At 47.1% G+C, this 22,994-nt stretch overlaps 2 protein-coding genes across 2 annotated transcripts; both read right to left on the bottom strand.

The window, feature by feature from the left end:
* Window positions 1–1,924: 1,924 nt before the first annotated feature.
* Window positions 1,925–4,475, bottom strand: LOC101761268 (G-type lectin S-receptor-like serine/threonine-protein kinase At2g19130). The gene has a single exon (XM_012846719.3). It carries the CDS (start codon window positions 4,431–4,433, stop codon window positions 2,028–2,030), a length of 2,406 nt encoding a protein of 801 aa, XP_012702173.1. The 5' UTR covers window positions 4,434–4,475; the 3' UTR covers window positions 1,925–2,027.
* A 3,625-nt stretch (window positions 4,476–8,100) lies between these two features.
* LOC101760448 (putative wall-associated receptor kinase-like 16) lies at window positions 8,101–11,884 on the bottom strand. Its single transcript, XM_004972472.3, has 5 exons — window positions 11,752–11,884; window positions 10,046–10,948; window positions 9,801–9,944; window positions 8,494–9,705; window positions 8,101–8,357 (listed from the first exon to the last, which is right to left on the bottom strand). The coding sequence occupies exons 2-4, from the start codon at window positions 10,929–10,931 to the stop codon at window positions 8,516–8,518; spliced, it is 2,220 nt and encodes a 739-aa protein (XP_004972529.1). The 5' UTR covers window positions 10,932–10,948; window positions 11,752–11,884; the 3' UTR covers window positions 8,101–8,357; window positions 8,494–8,515.
* Window positions 11,885–22,994: the final 11,110 nt, after the last annotated feature.

The raw sequence follows: 22,994 nt of genomic DNA, 5'->3' as shown, positions 1-22,994 counted from the left end.
TGGAGGAGGAGAAGCCAGTCGCAGAGTGCATGCGGAGTATGCAGGCTGAATTTTTTTTTATTTTTTATAATTTTGTAAAAATATATAGTCGAATCAAAAATTTGTAAAAATAGGCTTATACCGCCGGCTGAAATGACGGTATGGCCTTACCGCTGTTTCAGCCAGCGGTATGGTGCCGGCCGACGGCTACGTGAGGGGACATTTCAGCTGGCGGTATGGTGTCGATGGCTACGTGAGGGCACGCCTTACTGGCTGAACAGTGGAAGGCTCTTTGCCGCCGTTTCAGCCCGCGGTAAGGAAGCTACCCCTACGTACGGGCGCCGAGCCACCGATGGATCAGCATCTGGCGACCATGCTGAATTGGAGCTGCTGCAGGTCAGCCGATGCAGCGATGTCGTTCTGTTGGCGTCAGTCAGGCACGCCCCGCCTCTGTTTGTCGTATGCCCGTCGGCCCGTGCTAGTGCGTGCAGGAGCATCAGGATAGAGTTGTGCTTGCTGCTGCCTGCTGGCTCCCCTCCGGCCGGTGCGTGATAGACTCTGCTAGTGCTATACGCTGCTTCTGACAAGCGACAACTAACACATACCGCTACTGTACCAGGGCTGCCAAAGACAGTTTCAGAAAAAAAGAACACGTGGGAGGGGGGAAGCAAGGTGCGTACCTGGTCCGTGGCATTATTGATCGATTCCCCAAGTTCTTCATTTCTCTACATTTTCATGCGGTTTCGTGACCAAAGTTGCACCGGATCACACAGCTGCACGACACTTGCATAGCCGCAATAATTGACCGGCCATGAACGAGCACGGTCTTCAGGGTAGGACTGGCTACCACGACACGACACGATGGGCAGAGGGGCTTCGGCTCTCGTCCAACACGATGGGCAGGGACGCGCCCGCGACACTCACGCCTTCCGCGCAGGGCGATGGAGTGGGGAAGCCGGCTGAGCCGGCGGTAAGGATCTTCAAACGGTATGATTTTCTTCGTACACGATCTGGTGGACAGCTGTTTAACGGTAAGGTACTACTAGCTAAAATGGCGGTACGGTGGTAGGGATCCTACCGTCGTTTCAAATGGTGGTAAGGATTCTACTGCTGTTTCAGTCAGCGGCGTAAACCTATTTTTGCAAAAATTTTATTTAACTATATATTTGTGCAAATTCGTAAAAAAAATAAAAAAAAATCCAGCTCAAGTGGACGCGCGGCCCAAGCGAGGTGGCCCAGCAAGCTGACAGGGAAGGCTGGCCAGCTGCTGGTCACGGGCAGGCCACTCTCCCGGCCCAACGCGAGCGATACGAGCGCCAGCAGCAGGCCAAGTCCAGTAGCAGCACGCGTCAGGCGGCCCAGCACAGCACCCGCAGTGGTCCAGGTGACGCAAGGCCTAGGCTGACTCACAGCTCGGTCCAGCAAGCATGCATGCCCAAATCAGCAGGCCAGCTAGCCGGTGGTGACTGATGAGCAGCATCAAGCAATCATGGCCAATGTCATTAGCTTTTGCTTGAGTTCATCACTTGATCTGGCATCCGTGGCCGGCTGGAGTTTTTATTTAGTTAATCTTTATCACCTTGTCTAGCTTAGTTCAGTAGTTTGTCACATGCTAATCTTGGATTCTTGGTTTGTCTTTAATTAATTAAATCAAGCATGCTTAGACAAGCGAAGGTCTAGTCGTATCTTTATTTTGCTCTTGTGCCTCATTTTGCTTTGCTTTTGCGCTATACTTTGAGCATTTGTAATCGTTTATAAGGTGAGCTTATTACGAGTTGACTTCGTGTCATCTCGACGATTCGATGCGAGATGTGTTTGGGGTGGCAATTGGGACGTAGGCCTTGTTCTTCTAGAAGAATTTTAAAGGCTCTCATTCAACACCCCCGGTCGCCGTCCCGGTCCTTCACATGATAATATAAGTCAATAATTTTGGATAATATAGATGTTTAGATAATCAAAATAGACTTAATTAGTATCAAATTTGAATTACAAATTGAATGACCCAAACAAAAAATAAATGGAGACTAAACAAGAACCAAAACTAGACATCATACTATCTTCGAATTTGGCTGCTGACCTGCCATAGCTTGAAGCAATCTTGGCACAGGAGGTGTCTCAACTTCGCACAGACACTCAAGAGACTGCACCACCTCACTCATTGTAGGTCGATCAAGCTCAACATCCTGAATACACCAACATGCGACTTTGCAAAGTCTTTCAACCTCCTCCAGGTTTGCTTCACCCAACAAGTTCGCATCCACCAGACTAGCAATGTCTCCATCGAGAAGACTGCGTGCAACTTGCACCGGGAAATATGCTTGATGGACGACGCTATCAAGGGTAGATTGCTTAGTTGAGTTCCTGCTGCCTGATATGATCTCTAACAAAACCATCCCATAGCTGTAAACATCGACTTTAGATGTGATAGCTGTACCGCTAATCCACTCCGGAGCAAGGTACCCTATGGTTCCTCTCATTGTAGTCACAACATGACTGAAATCCCTTCCCAAAAACTTAGCCATTCCAAAATCAGCAACTTTCGGAGTGAAAGACCCATCAAGAAGTATGTTCTCTGGTTTGATATCACAATGTATAATACAGTCCCGACAACTCGCATGCAAATAGGCTAGTCCTCTAGCAACTCCGACTGCTATTTGGTACCTGGTAGTCCAATCCAATACTGTGCCATTACCCTGGAAGAGATGGGCATCCAGGGAGCCATTGGGCATGTGTTCATACACAAGTAACCTCCTATCACCTTGACAGCAAAAGCCAATCAGTTTAACTAAGTTGACATGCTGAATGACCCCAATTGAGCTCACCTCAGCCCTGAATTGCTTCTCTCCTTGGCGGGCTCCGTCCAGCCTTTTCACAGCTATGTTAGTTGAGTCATTCAACGACCCCTTGAATACTGAACCGAAACTACCGGCCCCCAACTTGTCTGAAAAATTCTTGGTTGCATTCTGTAAATCGACATATCGAAATGCAATTAACCCCATACCACCCTGGACATCGTCACCATACCGCCCCCCTTTTCTCATCCAAATAATCAGTAGAAAGATTAAAACCAAAGTAGCAGTACTTGCACCAACAGCAGCACCAATGATCACTCCCATTCTATTACTACCTTTACTACTTTGTAATTCTTTTGCAGCGAGGCGAAGGAGAAGAACACTGTTACCTTGTTGCCGTACATTGAGCAGCTTATCATGCCAAATGGAGCAACCACCTTGATCGTAGGAATATGCAGTGCAGGAGCAGCTTCCCAGGCAAGCAAGTGAGCATTCTCCTGCACTTGTAGCTGTCCCAACATTTTGGGCATCAGCAGGAAGTTGCACAGAAGACATAGGGTAGAACTTATCTGCCATGCCGGCTGCACTAGTGTTGCCTTCACAGGACAGTGGAGTATTCCTTGCGCATCCACCTGTTCGATCGTCAAGCTCCCAATCTTGAGGCGATTGTATGGAGTAGCCCTTCATGCAGGTGCAGGAGGGGAATGGTACATCGTTGCAGACTGTGAAAGGGCCACAGGAAGCATAGACATCGCACTGAGATTTTGGTGCCGTGAAGATGGCCTGCCAATCTCGCGATCCCTCAAACCACACGAGCACCTTCAGTTGCCCGGAGACATCCATTATGCTGCGTGACAACACTGTTGGATCTTCAATTGTGTACACGACGTACTTCTCTTGCTCGGTGCTAGTGAAATTAACCGAGAGCCAGGTCTGCCCTACCGTCTCTGGCATGTTGCTGAAGTGTCGGCCATCCCAATCCCCACTGGACCAGTATGTTTTGGACGAGTTGAATGTAGAAACCACGGAAGTATAGCCATTGTGACCAAACAACTCGAAATAGTACATGCCGGGAGCTTGGTCAATTGTGTTCTTGCTGGAGACGAGACGGCGGATCAAGCCGGTGGAATTGTTCCAGCCGAACTTTCCACCTTGAAGAAGGGTATCGGTTGGGTGGTCGAAGCTTTGCCAGAAAACAATGGATTCATTGGAAGCGCTGCGTAGGACAAGGTTTCCATTGTCCAGGAGAGCAGCTATGGTGTTGTTGGTTGTGGTGTTGGCTTTGCTGGTCCAAATCATGGATCCGAGGGCCTGGTGGTCGTTGGCTAGGATGACAAGGTTGCCATCATGGGAACTAAGCAAGAGCTTGCACGATGTGAGGTTGGCGATTGGGTTTTCGCGATTGGCAACCCACACGGGAGTGAATTTGGGGATCGTATGGAACCAAATTCCAAGGTACCATTTTGGAACGTTGTTGGAGGAATTACGCTCGGTTTGGAAGAAACCGAGCGCGAACCTGCCGTTGGTGGACATGAGCTTGTCGCCGCTGGCAAGCTCTTGGCCAGGTGAGATGGTGTCCATGGCAGCATGGCATGGGAGAGTGTGTAGGTGCAAGGTGAGGAGAAGGCCGCCCATGATCATGAGAGACTCGGCTGAAAGCATGGCTATTGATGGAACAATGGGAAGGAAGACTACTGCTGTTGAGTGCTGCTTCAACGTTTTGCAAATGGGTATTCCTTTAATAGCACTACTAGCACCCCACTAGGCGTTCAATGATATTGCAATTGGATGAGAAACGACACATCCATCAGTCTAGTGGACACAAAAGGACATAATGCAAACGATTTTGTATTTGGTAGGAGTCTAGTAGACTCTAGACCAACACGCATGCATGTGTATGCATGACCGGGACTTGAGGAGAGATAATGGTGCACATATATTAACAGCATGCATGGATGTGTATGACCGGGTCTTGAGGAGATAATGGCGCTGAGATTTTTTTTCTTTATTTTCTAATTGATTTAATTCACATCTTACCTTACCGTAGCTAGCATTGCCCTCCATTTTATTTTTTTGGAATTTGCTTCCTGCATCCACGAGAGTGTGTAGCTGCAGGGTGAGGAGAAGGCCGCCCATGATCATGAGAGACTCGGCTGAATGCATGGCTATTGATGGAACAATGGGAAGGAAGACTACTGCTGTTTACTGCTGCTTCAACGTTTTGCAAATGGGTATTCCTTTAATAGCACTACTAGCATAGCACTCCACTAGGCGTTCAGTGATATTATATTGCAACTGGATGAGAAACGACACATCCATCAGTCTAGTGCACCCCACTGTCTGGTTTAATTTCTGTGAAGTCGGTCAATGCAACGCCCACAAGCTGCACACACAGGGTGGCCACGCGACGACGTCGAAGTTGGTCAAGGCGTTCCAACGTGGCCACAAGCTGCAGACAAGACGCGGTCTTTTTGCACTAGAAAATGAGAGCAGTCTTGTTCAACGATTGGAACTGGTTCCAGTCATCAGTCCAAGTTCTCGTGGCCCTATGGATCACAGGAAAGACAAAGGTCGGGAGGATAAATTCTGGTTTAGACCGTGTTCGACATGGCTCCAACTCTGGATGGAGCTGCTTCACTCAAAACTTCAGGTGGAGCCAGCTCTGAGTGGAGTTGGAGCTGTCTGATGGAGGTGTTTGGCTGGGAGGGTGTTCCCAGCTCCAAAAGAGGAATTTGAAGGTGAATTGTCATTCTTACCCCCAACTCATGGTCCCACCTATCATCCTAAGCAGCTCGTTGAGGACATGCGGTATTTTCAGAGAACGGCGCAAGCTAAAAGCATGTACCCAGAAAAATGGATTTCAATGCAACAGATAATTTTTCAGACTTTACCCATTGACTTGTTTTTAGTACGACTTCAAGTTGGAATTTCAGTGTCTGCCTGCTTGCCTCTAGCAAAGAGCTTGCCGGTGGATAAATATGTTGGGCAGGATAGCTAATAATGCAAAAACTTAGGTTCTCATTTTTTTCAGATAAAAGGAATGGCATAATTTAGCCACTCATTTTGTGATGACCTTAATAAACACAAGGCAGCAGTTTCTCTGTTTTGTTTTAGGACGCCAGCAGCTTCTGATTTTTAGGACTCTTTTGGTGCGCACTTATTCACAAACTTATTCAGTCATACTAGAAATATAGATGTTTTCAGAGCCAATTCTGTAATGGAACAAAGTTCATCCTGTCTTTTTCTTGTTCATCATAGAGAGTGGATGGCTAATGTTCTATGGACTACCTTTTCCCCACTTGTTTTATTGAGCGCTCTTGCAACGTTTCTACTATTTTCCTGAGGCCATTCCTGTTGTAATAATGCGGGTTACCTTGTATCCATTCGCAGGTTCAGAACTGTCTAATTGCGTTTGACATGACAATGGCTCCGTAAGATTGTACATGTTTAGGAAAACCCCCTGTAGTTTTAAGTAGCTTTGTATGTGGATTCACCCGCTGAAGGCAGTAACTTGTAGGTTCCGGGGTGTACCGCCTAATAAGACTGGGCTTGTTGCTGACACTCCCTGTCACTGTACACCGTTGTTGCTAGGAGTCCCCTGGCTGGCTCAGTAGTCTGTACACTAGCGGCATCTTAGTTTTGTTTAGCTGTGTTGATTGAAGGATGTAGGAAGATGGTTGCTGTCTTGTGCAGAATAGCAGGTAATGCTCAGCTCCAAGTCATTTTGATTGACGTTGCTGTGAATTCGTATGTTGATGCTGGCTGACAGAGTTTGTTGGTGCAGCTGGTGTTAGCATCATGATTTTATTTTGCGGGTGGTGTTGTTAGCATCACGTTCCAGTTTCAAATGTTACGGAGTGGGGTTCTTTTTTCCTTTTTTTTTTCCTTTGCGGGCAAATGCTGCGGAGTTTTTGTTTGAAAGATGATAAGAGATGATGGTTGAGCTTCATGGGTCGGTAACAGGGAGGCTCATTGTGGGCCCTAAACACATGCTGCTCATTGTGCAGTAGCCCAACGTGCAACCCGGGCCAACCGAGCCCATACCACACGGCGCGCACGCTACGCTTCCCATCCAAGCCGGCGGGAAGCCGTCGGCCGCTGCAGACTCGCCGCCCCGGGGCGGAAACATCCCCTTCGCCGCTCTCTGGGATTCTCTCTCAACTCAATTCCACCCCGGGGGCGGCAGAAGCGCACCGCGCCGGTGGGATTCGCTACCACCAAGCGGCATCCTCGGGCTGCAGCTAGCTGCAACAGCAAGCGAATGCCTCAGTGGATTAGTTGAGTCTACGCTGCGCCGGCGCCGGCGGTGTGGGATGGGGAGGATGGTAATGCAGGGGTGATGTTTCGTTTATGGCGGTGGCTCCAACTAACAATGGTACCCGGAGTTCGTTTACCAGTGATGTTTTTTCTTTGAGGTGTTGTGTTGTTTCTTCAATTGTAACGAAGTAGCTTTTGCGAGAGGGGTAGAAGAACGGGGTACTGCAAACGGTAGCCATTCTTTTAGAACCCTCTCGAACAGCAAGGTTCCATGGCATATTCATCCTCTCGGTCTTCCTCCACTTTGATTTTAAATTTCTTCATTTAAATGTTGGGTTTGTCTTGGTGGATGATCCTTTGCTAATTTGCTGCTTGAATTCATCCAGCATCATCATTCCAAATTTAGGGTTTATTTAGCATGGTTGCGGCTGTGGCTAAAATAGTTGTGGCTGTGGCTTCTTCGATGAAGTAGTATTTTTTAGCTTCAGCTTGTCCGGATCCAAAAACGTTTGGCAAAACGGCTTCTCCTAGATGTGTAATATGGATAAAAATATAAAATGTTGATAATACTCTTTTTTTTCTTTTTCTTTTTTCTCCGTTCCTTTTTTTCTCTTTCCTTCATTTCTTTATCTCTCTTTCTTCACGCAACGCCACCCCCTACGCTTGCATCCTTATTTTTCACCGCTTGCCTTATCTGCTCACCCTACGCTCCAGCACGCGCCGCCGGCCACCTCCGCCTCGCGCCCGCCGCCACCGGCCGTCCTCCGCCCCCGCACCAGCGCCGCCACCGACGACGTCCTCCGGCCTCCCTGTGCTCGCACCCGTGCCATTCTCCGACCCCGTGCGCCCATGGCCAAGATGGGAATTTTGGCCCCACGAATGGGACGAAGCTGCAGGGAGCCCCTTTTTTGACTTCTCCTCCCTCTCCTGGCTCCTCTCAGCGAGATTTTCGGGACTTCAGGTATGAAGCCGTTTTGTTCATCACCATTTGGTAGGGCTTCTCAAGCCGGTGGTGAAGCTAGTTGAGAAGCCCTACCAAAGGGGCTTATACTTTCAATTCTGAGAAAGATGGTGCACATCGTCCAGCCAAGCTGCATTTCATTTACTAGTTGCAGATTGTGTTCGTCAAAGCCTACATTCAGTGTCCAAATTATACCACACTGTCGTTTCAAAAAAAAAATTATACCACACTGCACTCGCACTGCCACATGTCATTGCATGAGCAAGCAGGCTAATGAAAACAATTCAGCTGCATTGTCTCAACTCAAGAATACAGAAACGTACATCACTCTGCTTTTTACTCCTTGGTCCTTCCAGGCTTACAGCAGGCTGGGAAAAAAAATAATACCATGTGATGTTCGATTAGCAAACATTAAGCACATCACTACTTTCTGTAGAATATTCATGGAAAGAGCTATGCCAAAATATTTTCAGGACAATTGAGAGCAAAATCATGTAAGCTCACCATTGTTCATGACTGCATAAGTTCATCGGGGGTAGTTTGCTGACAAAACTATTTCGTCTTCCATTGTGTATTGTCTGCTTGCTTCCTTGTTAACCCTTTCAATTGACATGCAGTGAACCAGAGTATTATGCTCATTATATTCCCTTGGTGCCGTAGTATATGGAATCTGCTTCTTCTTAACTAGTATGTTTTCAAGTCTCATCTCAGCTTCTCTCATTGTAGGTCGGTCTTCTCTCCTCAATTTAGTACACATTGCCGCTAGTATTGCTACTTCATAAACTACTGCAACTTCATCCTCCATGATTTGAGGGTCTATGAGGCCAACCAGTTTGCCTTCCTTGAGTAGTGAGACAAAATGTGAAACAAGACCATCCCCATCATCGGTCTGATAGCCAAATGGTTTCTTTCTTGTGAGTAGTTCTACAAGAAGTACACCAAAACTGAAGACATCACTCTTATCAGTTAGTCGGCCACTATAATAGTATTCTGGATCAAGGTAACCGATTGTTCCTTGAACTGCTGTAGTGATTCCTGTATTGTCAAATGGTATATATCGAGAAGCTCCAAAGTCGGATACTTTTGCAACTAAACTTTCATCAAGTAGTATGTTGGAAGACTTAATATCTCTATGAAATATTGGCATTGAAGTAGCTGAATGTAAATAGGATAGTGCTCTGGCAACTTCCATCGCAATCCTCATTCGATCATCCCATGGTAGTGATATAGGTCCTTCAACATGAAGATGATGATAAAGGGTTCCATTTGAAATGAACTCATAAACTAGTAATGGGACTTCTGTCTCAAGGCAGCATCCTAAGAGCTTCACCACATTTCTGTGGTTTACTTGTGAAAGAACTGCAACTTCATTTATGAATTCATCGATTTCTCTTTGTACCACTATCTTAGACTTCTTAATTGCCACAACATGCAGATCTAAAATTCCTTTAAATACAATGCCATGCCCTCCACCACCAATCACATGAGCTTTATCAAAATTATTTGTGGCCTTCTCTAGCTCTTCTAAAGTAATTATCATCCTTTCACCAATGTCTGCCTTATGTGTTAGCAATTGCTGCAATAGTAAGCCATGATTTTGGCTGAAATATTTCTCTTTCATCTTCTTCACCTTCCTCGCCTTGATTTTTCGAATTATGAAGGGACTACCAAATGCTAGAAGCATGCCACTAGAGACTCCTAGCCCGATGCCTAAACCTGTCAGAAAACGTGCTTTAATTTCCTTCTTATATATATTGCCATGTGGTATTTCTCAAATATATTGGTCCAGCAAGCTGATCTCGGCGTCCTACCTATTATTAAGCCAGTATCAAGGTCGCATGTAGTTCTTTTCCCATTAAACTTCCTTCCTGCTCGACAAGAACACCGGTAGCCTCCTTCCGTGTTGTGGCAAACACCGCTTGAAGGGCATGGGCTGCTTCTACACTCATCAACATCTGCAGTAAGATGAGCAAAACCAAGAACTTAACGATAAATTAATACAAGATTAGAGATTGAATATTGTTCAAAGATATTGTTATCTTAGCACACTCCTTACCTTGGCATCCACCTTGAAGATACGGGTTGCCTTGGTACCCTTTGGAGCAGTTGCACAGGTACCCTAGCCCGTTGGCTGAATCCACGCACCCGCTGTTGGTGCTGAGGCATGCATAAGTGCCCGTCATGTTATGTTTGGCGACCTCACATGTCATTGTCCCGTTTCTTATCGCCCAGTCCATCACCACTGGCGCTTGCCCAATTCTTGTGTCATTGAATGTGGTCGTGCTGATGTACTTGGTGCTGAAATTGAACGCCTCCGCCTCCATCAGCACGGCGTAGCTGCAACGGCTGAACCTCCAAACTTTGCTTGTGTTGAAAGCATAATTGAAATAGACGTTGTAGTAGTTCATGTTCCTAGGTATGGCTGTCTGGCAGCAGCCAATTCCGGAGCAGGATCCGTCCACTAGGTCTGACAGATTCTTGCAAGTTGAGACACACCCACTTTGGTAACCGATGCCGGTGTTGTCGTAGATATAGGCGATGGTGTTGCAGCCAATGACGGTAAACTTGTTGTGGATGTCTGAGAATCGGTACGGGCTACCTCCTGTTTCTAATAACCAATGATTATCCTCCATCTGACCGGAGGAGAGGTTATAGCAGTATGTCGAGATGGGGTTGAGCACCCTGATCGTGCCTTGAGCCAAGGAAATGTTGAGCACCTCCATGCCACTGAGCAATGCCTTGTAGACGCCATCGTGGATCTGGCAGCTGAGGTTGAAGCCGCTTGACAATGAGCAATTGTCACCGATGCCGAACGGGTACGGAATCTCAACACCGCCACACTGCGCCAGGCATTGAGAGCTAGGAACCGCAAGACTGGGGTCGTGCTTTGCTGCCAACAGAAGTAGAAGACCAAGGCCAAGTTGCAGAAAGCGCACTTCCATACTACTTGGCTGGATAACTAGAAAGTAGAAACCATGATGTTGCGAAGGTAAGATAAATCAGTGGGCGCATTGTATACCTAATAAGTTCTGCTTTGTGTACTTCTACACTAAAAGAAAAATCTCATTATGCACGCTTAAAAATTATTGATAAAAAATCTTCACATATGCTTTGGGGTGGTAAAAGACCGTCTAATTTAGTCTAGCAAATTTAAGGATCGGGCTCAATAAGGGCCGGACTATAAAATTATATGATTTTGAACTAAAAATAGATATGGCTAAGTTGGATTGTGAAGAAAGTATGAAAGTCATGATCCATTACCACCCCTATACTCCGTGAAAAGAAACAAAAAGATAGCTGAAAAGGTACTTATGGGTTATGGAACCCCAAATAATATCTTCATGTCGAAGAATATTAGGTTCCATGGTCAGAGGAATATAATGTTAGGTAAGGACAAGACAATTCCAACAAATTTCTCGCTAATTAAAAAACCGTGAAATATCTCTCATGCATAATCAGCATGTAACGAGTTCCTGGTGGCCGGATTGGTTTGACTTGCTCAAGGAAATGCTAGTAAAGCATGGTTTTGCAAAGCAGTCATGGTAATTTAAAGCCGGTTTAGTGTCTTGCACTGGGAATATATGAGCGTTCATCTCATTGGCGTAGCATCTAAAAGAATCTAAAATCAACCTTCACATGCAGATAAAAGAACTAAAAGGGAAGAGGGCTGATAACTAAACAGTTGATGAGGATAAACTTAGTAGAAGAATCAGCATGAAACAGCAAGGGAGTACAGCGCTTTCATCGAATTAGTATATGTACCTTAGCTTTGAGGAGAGGTTTTTGAGCCTATCTTCCCCGGAACGCCGAGAGTCGCCAAGAGAACTGATTGACTGAACCTTTGGAGATTGTTTCGGTTATTTGTTCTAACAAGAGCAGACAACCCTATGTGTGTTGGAGTATATAGGAAGTGCACATCCGCGTCACGGTACGGGTCGTCGGGAACGAGTCAATACACAGTGCACAGCACGCAGAAGACAAAGTCGTGGCAGACAGTGCCTGCAATTTATTCCGGCCTCAAGTACCCACCAGCGAGAACGCATCATCAACTAGAAAATGGCATAGTTAGACTTTGAAATTAATCTTTTTCGGTGGATAAAAATGTTGAGAAGGATAACTACTAATGCAAAAACTTAGCTTCTCATTTTTCAGATAAAAGGAAGACATAATTTTAGCCTCTCTCATTTTGTCATGACCTAAACACAAGCCAGCCGCCCATCTCTCTCGCGCGCGCGCGCTGCCACACACAGGATTCCATGAGAAGTGGAGAAATGGTATAAAATTATTCTAATTTTTGCCTGAGTTCTGAAAGAAGTCACGATTCAAACGATCTTGGGAATGTTTTCTGCCTTTTGCCGGACGCCCGGACTCTTGCTTCAGCTGAATAATCCATCTTGGAGTGGTAAAGGTAACCTATATCAAGAATTATTATTCCCACCACACAAGCCACTGCAAGTTGCAAATTAAGTTTGAAATGACAAAATTGAAATCTTCTTTGCTCTGAGGGTGACAGTGCTGGAACTTGGAAACAGTCACGGCTCGCCATGCGAGGCGACAGCGTGTGGTGCATTTCTAACGCTGTTTTCTCTTGGAAAAACGAAACTTCCTCTCGTAGAACAAAATGCCCATCTGGTCATATTGTCACAAGTCCGGAACCTTGTGACGACAACCGGTTGACGCGACGAAAGCCCTGCAGGGGCCGAGGAGCGCATCACAAATTCATACGTCTGCAAGCGACGCGACCTTGTGTAACAGTGATAGTCAGCTGCCCAGGTCTTCGCCCCAAACAATGGGGCTGGTCCCGGTGTCCAGTGGCCAGTGCCTCTTGGAACCAAACCGCGCCGGGTCAGTCAGCTGCGAGCTCCTGCCTGCACCGCAGCGCAGCGGGCACTTCCGAATGGGAGGTTGGATTCGTCACGCCTGCTATTTTTTACTAATTACTTGACTCTGACCAGTAAGGCCGGTAAAATTGGCATTTTGTCATAAATGCGCAACTGTAGCATTTCGTTTGTATTTGTGAATTATTGTCTAAATATTGACTAATTAGGCTCAAAAGATTCGTCTCGCAAAGTACAACAAAACTGTGCAATTAGTTTTTGATTTCGTCAACATTTAGTATTCCATACATGTACCGCAAGTTTGATGTGATGGGGAATCTTCTTTTTGCATAGTACCAAAGTTGGAAATTTGGGGTAACTAAACATGGCCTAAGTCAGCAGAATGCCAGATTGCCAGTCCCAACTTAGGGCCTGTTTGGCTCCAGGGTGTTAAAGTTTAACATCCATCACATCGGATGTTTGGATGCTAATTAGGAGTATTAAACATAGGTTAATTACAAAACTAATTGCACAGATGGAGTGTAATTTGCGAGACGAATCTATTAAGCCTAATTAGTCCATGATTTGACAATGTGGTGCTACCGTAACCATTTGCTAATGATGGATTAATTAGGCTTAATAGATTCATCTCGCGAATTAGCACAGGGTTCTGCAATTAGTTTTATAATTAGCTCATATTTAGTTCTCCTAATTAGCATCCGAACATCCGATGTGACATTGTGAAAGTTTAGCCTGGCAGGCGAATTTGCAGGGTTCCATCCCCTTGGCCTTGGGTTATCGCTCGCCGTCTGGCAGAAGCCCGTGCCAGAGCAGGAGCCAACTCCGACAGCTTGCCGGACGTCGAGACGCACACGCGCTCTTGTACCGCGTGCCGTTGGGGTTGGGGTCGAGGATTATGCCCAGCATGTTGCATCCGAAGACGATGAAAACTTATTGTGGACGTCGGAGAAGTGTACTTTATTGTACCAGAAACTGCCCTTTCTGTACCACGTGCGTGCAGGTATTGACGAACAAGTCAGTACTACGAAGGAGTAATCGTCCACTACAACCTTTCTGTGGGGTTCACATGTCAGGTTTGTTCAACCTTGGATGCCGACCGGAGGGGGAGATTTGGAGGGGCAGTGGTTGTCGGGCATATATCCCTGGGCCTACAAGAAGGCATGTACAGATCCACATACGGAGGAGTACGCCGAAACCTACCAGGACACGCAGACTACGGTATAGGGTGACGTAGTCTACGTGGACTCCAAGGGACTAATCAAAGATAAGAAAACTACTCTACCCAGTTAGAGTAGGACTCTACAGTCGAATCCGACTAGTACTCCTGTAAAGCAACTACCCTGTAACCCTGCTCCCCAGCCATATAAGGGTGGGCAAGGACCTCCTCCAAACAAGTTCAACTCAATACGAACATACAACACACAAGACGTAAGGTATTATGCGATCTAGCAGTCCGAACCTGTCTAAATCGTGTTTCTGCGTCACCATCGAGCTCCTAATTTTGGCGACACCCACCAACCAAAACTCTACCTCGAGTACTCCCTTGGTAGGTTGCCGGTTAAAACACCGACAGCTGGCACGCCAGATAGAGGAAGTCGCCAAAATTCGCCACGCGAGTTTGATGGCTCAAGTCATCATCAAGCCCGCGGTCGTGCTCGAAGCTGGCACAACGTTCGTTTTTGGCTCCTGGATCTGCATCGCTGACGGTGCCGGAAACTTCCACCGCTATATTGTGGAGGCTTTGAAGAAGAAGCAACTCGACATCGTCCTGCGTCAACAAGCTATGGAGGATTTTGTCAAGAGATTCAACAAAATTTTCATTCTATCCAACTCCAGGATTGAGTCCAACTCGAACTCCACCCACACTCGGATGGACCCCATGAGTAGGCAACGCAGCCATCATGCGAACTATTTTGAACTCCAAGTCAATTCCCGTTCGGACTCCAAAACACGGCCCTGGTCCATCAAGCAGCTTTATCCAAACTACAATCCAGATCGGAAGTGATTGAGGACCACGACCTCGACATCAACTTGGATTCCATCGAGGAGACTCCTTTATCAGGCCCTCAACAAGACCTAGTCATCACTTCAACACCCCAAGGCAAATTCGTCTACTGGCCAGGCATGAAGCCATCTTTCCTTGACCAAGATGATGAATCACGCCTCATCGCCCACCTAGAGATCCTACCATATCAAGAGGGAACGCCATTGTCACCAATTTATGAAGAAGGTGGTTCTACAAAAGTCATTATGTCCAGCTCTGGCAGCTACTCACCTGACAGAGAACTCTTCACTATCATTGTGGACGGAACAGAGGGTGATTAGCACCAGCTAGAAAGAACTCCCCAACAACACCTACGTCACGCAGCTAAAGTCTCGCAAGATGAATTATCTGCCAACATCACTGGGAATGAAACCAATAGCCAGAGAGTTCAACGATGAGCGAGAAGCGCACAAAGAGAAAATCGACGTCAACTACTCGAAGCCCAATTCCCAGTTGCCAACTTGGAAAGAGCTTTCGAAGCAGTCCTAGGATGACAACACAACACACCACTCACCGTCGTTGCTTCCATCGACATGCTCACTTGCATCATGCCCCAAGACAAGTACAGTGACTTGATGGGGCAATTGGCAGAACACGCCTATGTACTACTCGATAAGCAGAGCCCAATTCCTTCAGTATCTCGCGCCCTATCGGGGAGAAGCCAACATGGGAGCAGCAGAGGCCATGCAAGTCGATCAGCTCAACCCCACGAGGACGCCAGACAACACTGAGGTGAGATTGAGGTGCCTAGACAAAATCGAGTACTACTCGAAGGCCCAAGGCAAAATCGAGAAGTACTCGCAAGTCCAAGACAAAATAGAGACATACCTGAGGGTAGTCGCTCAGACTCCAGGGGAGGTGGACGCAACCTTAGAGCCAACCCAGAACCTCTACACAACATTGTTGACCTCAGAGACAGGCTAAACAACAATCGTGATGCGGGTAATATCATCAACAACATACGCCGCGAATGCAAAGTTGATGAAGACTACAGAGGGGACGACAACGACCACTTCCCTACCTTCACAAGGCAGATCAGAAACACTACCTTACCAGAGAAATTCAAACCTCTGGGTATCTCCAAATACGACGGCAAACAAGATCCAGTTCAGTGGCTCCGCTGTTATCATTAACAGTTCAAGCTGCAGGGGGCAATGACGATACAAAGGTCAGCTACTTTTATGTATGCATGGAGAACACGCCATGACCTGGCTCAAGTCCTTAAAACCTAATTACGATTGACTCCTAGCATGCTCTGAAGAAAGCCTTCACCAGAAACTACGTAGGGGCAATGCAACGCCCAGGCAATAGGATCGACTTAGCACAAGTCAAGCAACAGCAGGATGAGACCCTACAAAGCTACCTTCACCAATTTTTTGACCACAATCGTGGACATCTCAGAGCCAAAAGTGATAGAGTGCTTCCAGAACGAACTATATGATCATCGCATGTTCCAAGACTTCGGTAGGCGTCACCCCACGGATGTCAAAGAACTCAAGATCATGGCTCAGTCATGGGTAGATGAGGAAGACAAAGAGCATGAAAGGTTTGACTCTAACCGCAACCGTGGTTGCGACAACAACAACAATCAAAGTAATGGTCAGGATTGTGACAAGAATCACAACAACGATAACCAAAACAACTACTTAGGGAACCAAAACCGCAAGCGTAAACCAGACAATACAGTCGCAGCGATGACTCACTCATCCAAGAAAGATGGAAAGAACTTCGAAAGGCCCAACTTTAATGAGCTCTTGAAGACGTAATGCCCATGGCACCCAAACAGCAAACACACTGCCATTGACTGCTTTGGCTTATGAAGCACAATGAAGAATCTACCGGAATCCTCGAGTAATAATGACAAAGGGAAGACCAAAGTAAACGAGGACGAAGATGGAGAAGACAAGTTTTAGACACCATCCAAAACCATCAACTTCATCTTTGGCGGGATCCTGGGCAACGCTTCAAAGCGATCCCATAAATTAACATTACGGGAGATCATGTCTATTGAGCCTGCCAACCCCACACCTCTCAAATGGTCGGAAGTGCAGATTACTTTCTCAAGGAAAGATCAATGGACAAGTTTCTCAAAACCTGGACAATTCCCCCTTGTTCTGAATCCAGTCGTCGCCGGTTCAAGGCTTACAAAAGTACTCATCGATGGCGGCAGCGGTCTGAACGTCCTGTTCACCAAAACTTCAAAGAAAATGGGCCTGGACATCACAGAGATGCTCACCCCAACAAATTCTTCTTTCTATGGTATCATACTAGGCAACGCAGCCATACCTCTCGGACAAGTGGTCTTGCATGTTACCTTCGGGACAAAGGAATAATACCGAACTGAGTACATCTGCTTTGAGGTGGTAGATTTCAAAACCTCTTATCATGCCATTCTTGGAAGACCTACGTTAGCCAAATTTATGGCCATTCCGCATTACGTCTACCTGTTACTGAAGATGTCAGGACCCAAAGGAGTACACTCCCTCTGAGGAGACCTTCGAAGATCCTACGAATGCGACACAGAAGCTGTTGAGCTGGCTGCAATTTCTTAAGTACCCAGTTCGATACAACAAGTCTTCACCGCTTCAAAGAAACTCTCTCCGACAGAACTCGAAATTCCAGACAACAAGTCGGGGGCAACCAAGGTCAAGCCGGCAAGTGACGTGGACTTCAAAGCCATCGATCTTGAAACAAGTGATTCCTCCAAGATAGCCCTGATAGGCACAAGGCTGGATGCTAAATAGAAAACCACGCTCATCAGTTTCCTTCGAGCAAACCGAGACATCTTGGCGGTGTCGACACTAGAGCTTGCGAGTGAAGGATGATGAACTTCACGGTCTTTATCCAACTGCCTGGTTGAAGATGGAGGGGTGGCACGGATTCTCCTCTCCCTTCCCAATGTCCCTAGACCAGACTCAAGTACACGATGTGTACTTGTCGTTCTGCTCCGAGTACTGGTGGGGGGAAGGGGTGTTAATGATAGGTGAATTGTGCTAGATCAGGAACAAAAGCACTGAGAAGGAAGAAGTGCACTCAAGCAAGCTGCTCCCTGAACAGCTTCACCACACTACTCCTCGACAGCAAGGGCAGGGTTACAAGTCTAGGTCCTAGTCGAGTACTACTACAGAGTTCTACTTGGTAAGGCCCGAGCACTTTTCCATATACATACTTGACTAGTCCGAGTGGGATACGCCTATCCCTTGTCCTGATCGTGTCCTAGTATGCCCCTTAGTGGCTGCGCCTGCATGTAGGACACACGACCTGACCACACCATCCTTATCCACACCGGATCAGGACTGCGCCACACTTGATCCCATGGACCAAGCCCACGTGAACCATAGACCCACCCTACCATGAACCGTGTCCACCCAAACATGATGTCAGCCTTGTGTCAGTGACACATGGACCGCCACGCAACCTAACAGCCACCTTATAGCCATCCCCTCTTACAGCCCTTGCGTGGTAGCTGGCATAGTAGCCACATAGCTAACACGTAGGCGCCACCTAATGATAACAGCTAGCCTATAGCTGGCCTAAAGCTAACCTATAGCTACCCTATAGCTACCAATGTGCCACATCAGCACGCCCGTGGACCCGTTAATCGTTGACTTAGACCGCTGACCGTTGGCTCTTTGACTGAGGCAACGCTGACATCATCTAGGCCCACTGATGATGTCAGCAAGATGCGTGACGCACTCTGGTGCTGCCATGTGTCACCCCTGTGATTTTTCTCATTTTCGCAAATTATTTAAAAATCCAGAAATTAATTTAAACTTCAAAAATTCATAACTAATTCATCTTAACTCCAAAAATTATGAAACTAATTTCATAATTTTTCTAAAATGATGAAGCACACTATAGACTAGTCCTTGTTCTTATTTGGGTGAGCTTTACATAACCCAATCTTCGGATTGGGGCTTGGGGGTCCATTCTCGGACGTTCCCTGTTTGGTACTTGTTGCGAGTACACAGTTAAGGAGCATAGGAGTTTGTTATGGGTGCAGATGTGAACCACGTTGTGGAGATGTTTTTGGGAGTGAGGAGCTCGCCACGGTCTGAAACCTAGTGGGTCGCCATGCTTCACAGGAATATGTTAAACGTGCACGCCACTCGCCAAATTATGGGTTTAGGCCCACGTCGAGACTGGCAAGTGCGGTACCATACCTACTGTAGGATAGAGTATCAGTGTAGGGGGAGTGGTGCTAACCTTTTACCCCCGATTGGCCTCGGTGGAAGTGCTTCACAGTTCCGGGGTGGTCCTCTATGGAGGATCGCATCCGAGCCCGGATGCAGGAGGGTATCATGACTCCCAAGTTCTTCGCTCGGTAGAGTGATGTTCAGTCGGCTGATCACCGGTTGTCTCACTCCAAGATGGGTCCAGGTGTACATACTTTACAGAGTTAAAACTGTACGTATAGCCGCATCCTCGATCATGGACAACCCTGTGACATCATGACTCTCCATTGTTTTTGGATATCTCTACCCCCCCATTAGCTACATGTGAGTGTGGTGAGCCGCAATTGCAGTCGGGGAGAAGAGAAGTTGCTCCCTTCTTCCTTTAGGATCCGGCTGTAGTTGTTGAGAGGCGAAGAGAGGGAGTCTTCGCCTCAACCCTAGTTTTGAGATAGGGTGTTGGTGAAAGGGATCTTGTCAAGGCAGGTGTACCCGATTTGTGGAGAGATTGGGATGAAGGATGTGGAAGTTTATTCTATATGCTTGCTACTGCTTAGGAAACCCGAGCCTATTTCTTGATTACTTTTGAACACTGGTATTCGGCCACATGAAGGTTGCATATGTCCCATTCCTTGGGGACAGTTCGTGAGTGTGCATGTACGGATTAGGAGAGAAGGTCCGATCACGAAGAACTCATGAAAGAAGGGTTGCATTGCTACGCTCAAGGATGCCTATGGGATGGTAGTGAAGATTCAGAGATAAAGACTAGAAGCCCTAGCTACCACTGCGTATGAGTTTTGCTTGTCGTTTAGCCCAAGGGGCATGTACAACATTCGTATTTCGAGCTAATTCGGATGTAAATATCTACTATTGTACTCTGATTTTGTTGTACGAAAATAATATTATGCTGAACTGAGTTATGTACGTGATAGCTACTGATTCAGTGACGGGGTATAGTAAGTCGGATTCTCAGAAATAAAAATTCGGTTCGCGGTCTTGTTTTGCACTAGAAAATGAGAACAGTCTTCTTCAACGATTGGGGCCATGTTTAGTTACTCCCAACTCCCAACTTTGACACTATGCAAAAAGAAGATTCCCCATCACATCAAACTTGCGGTACATGCATGGAGTACTAAATGTAGATGAAATTAAAAACTAATTGCACAGTTTTGTTGTACTTTGCGAGACGAATCTTTTGAGCCTAATTAGTCAATATTTGGACAATAATTCACAAATACAAACGAAACGCTACAGTGTGCTACAGTGCTGTAACAGTAATTTGGCACCTTCCAAATTCCCCAACTAAACAAGGCCTGGAACTGGTACCAGTCATCAGTCCAAGTTCTCGTGGCCCTATGGATCACAAGAAAACAAAGCCCGGGGGGACAAGTCCCACTGTCTGGTTTAATTATTTCTGTACAACTCCAGGTTGGCCAAGACTGAAGTCGGTCAATGCAGTGCCCACAAGCTGCACACACAGGGTGGCCACGTGACGACGTTGAAGTTGGTCAAGTTGATGAGATGATGACGCGGCGTGGCCTGAGGGGTCTATGGTGTGGAGCCGCCGATGAGACTCAAGTCGAGAGACAGGGTGTCCAATTAAAGACCGAAGTCGGTCAATGCATGCGCACACGCTGCAGACACAGGGTGGCCGCCACGCGATGACGCGACCAGATTTGAGCTAGTCAAGGGCTCAAGGCGTTCCAACGGGGCCACAAGCTGCACACAGGGTGGATCACAAGAAGATAGATCAAGTTTTTGTTTTTTGGAAACCAACACTGAAAACTTAGACCTCGTGGCAACAGAGTTGTTTGTCAATTGTAACCACTCCATTCAGGCCTTGTTTAGTTCGCAAAATTGGGAGGTGCTAAATTACTATTACAGCACTGTAACACACTGTAGCGTTTCGTTTGTATTTGTGAATTATTATCCAAATATTGACTAATTAGGCTCAAAAGATTCGTCTCGCGAAGTACAACAAAACTGTGCATTTAGTTTTTAATTTCGTCTACATTTAGTACTCTATGCATGTACCGCAAGTTTGATGTGATGGGGAATCTTCTTTTTGCATAGTGTCAAAGTTGGGAGTTGGGGGTGAAGTAAACAAGGGGTCAATCGTAATCATCTTTGCTTGCCGAATAGGTCCAAATTCCTATTACTCTCTCCGTTCCAAATTGCAAGTCGTTTTGACTTTTCTATATTCATAGATATTATTATGCATCGCATAATAATATCTATGACTAAAAAAGCTAAAACGACTTACAATTTGGAACGAATGGAGTATTTGTTAAAGCCAGGGTGCACTTGCCATTGATGGGAAGTAGCTCGTCTTCGTTCAATGCATAAGTATTGCAAATTCATGTTTGAACTTTGCTTTATTTGCAGGCAAAAAATCAAAATACTTAGTGTTTCAGTTGGGGTTGGGGATTAGCCGAAAACGGACATAACACAACTCTGTGGTGACTGTATAAGTCAAGTCTGGCGCTTTAGTCCCGCAAGTATGCCCTTTAGTCACGCGTCGTCTCCCGAGAGGCAGCTTGGGGTTGACCCCGTGCCCGCCCACAGGGTCGGTCCTAAGATTTTAGGGGGGAGGACGAATTAGGAAGGAGGCTCTTAATCTAGGGGCCCAGGACGAATTAGGAAGGAGACTCTTAATCTAAACATCTTAAAATAATCATATGGCATTTGTCTTGGCGTCCATTTTTTCCTTCCTCCGGACGTGACAGGGTTTAGGGTCGTAGCCAACATGCCCCCCGACCAGTTCCCCACCCCCGTGTCGTCGCCCCGCCACCGGCTGGCGTGGCTAGATCCGGCCGCGTCGACCGCCACCCGTGCCAAGCCCCACTAAATCAGCCAGCCCCACCACGGATCCATCCCTCCACAGCGTCCTCGTGCCCGTCACCATCCTGCAGCTCATGGGAGAGCTTCTTCTTCAACACGCTGCTGTCACCACCCCACTGAGGCCACCCACGTCTGGATGAGGTGGACTGCATCCCGGAGACGCCGGATCCAATCCCCACCTACCACTAGTAGAAAAATGAGCTTCCGTTCTCAACAAAAATCTCAGTTGTTTTTGGTTGGTGTTACAAAACCGGACTAAAGCTACGAGTTACTACAAAAGGATTGCATTCCCTGCTCAGTCAGATGCGTTGTGTAGGTGAGATGGTAAGGAAACTACGTGCGAGGGTTGAGGTCATGGGTTTGAATCCTATGCACCGCGCACGCGCATATTTTGCATGAAAAATTGCGTAACTTGTGACTTGCAACGTGCACGTGTAGGGGGGCCTAAAGGCCAGCACCTTTAGTCCAAAATGATTAGTCCCAGTTGGGAAAACCAAGATCTATGAGGTTTTCCAACCGGGACTAATGCTCGTTTCTCTACAAGTGTACGCAGAGGTCGTCCGGCATGGCGCATCAACTACCAGCCACCAACCACCTCGGGGTGACCACAAAGATGCATTCAATCCTCCACGCTGCTCCCCATCGTGAAGGCACATTCACTCCCCCAACCTCGCAAGGATGACGACTGCAACGGCTGCCAAGTATGGTGTGCCCCCTACTGTGGAGCCAGGGTGGACGTATGTCTCAAGGAGAAGGAACCGCAGCAGCGACACGCCAGCCAGCCCACGTCAATGGGATGACAGATGGGATAACTCTGCGTACCGCCACAGGGGAGCTCCCCTACATTCAAGCCGGTCAACCATCGAGGCCCTTAGGAATTTCCAACGCATTACTGCAGGGTGCTGCTTCAGGTGCTAGAGCTGGGACCATCGGGTCGCTTCCAGTAGGAGCCATTCCGTTGCTTTCGCCGCCACCGCTCACGGCACCGGGAGCGCGACTGTCAGGCGCCTCACTACCGATGCAAAGCTCCTCCTACTACGACCTCACCACCGCTGCCACCACCTCCGCCTCCCCTACCTCCACCGCCACCACCACAACCACTCCATGGGG

The sequence above is a fragment of the Setaria italica genome, chromosome VI (assembly GCF_000263155.2).
Source record: "Setaria italica strain Yugu1 chromosome VI, Setaria_italica_v2.0, whole genome shotgun sequence".
In the NCBI taxonomy this organism is placed as follows: domain Eukaryota; kingdom Viridiplantae; phylum Streptophyta; class Magnoliopsida; order Poales; family Poaceae; genus Setaria; species Setaria italica.
This window is presented reverse-complemented; position numbering and strand designations above follow the sequence as displayed.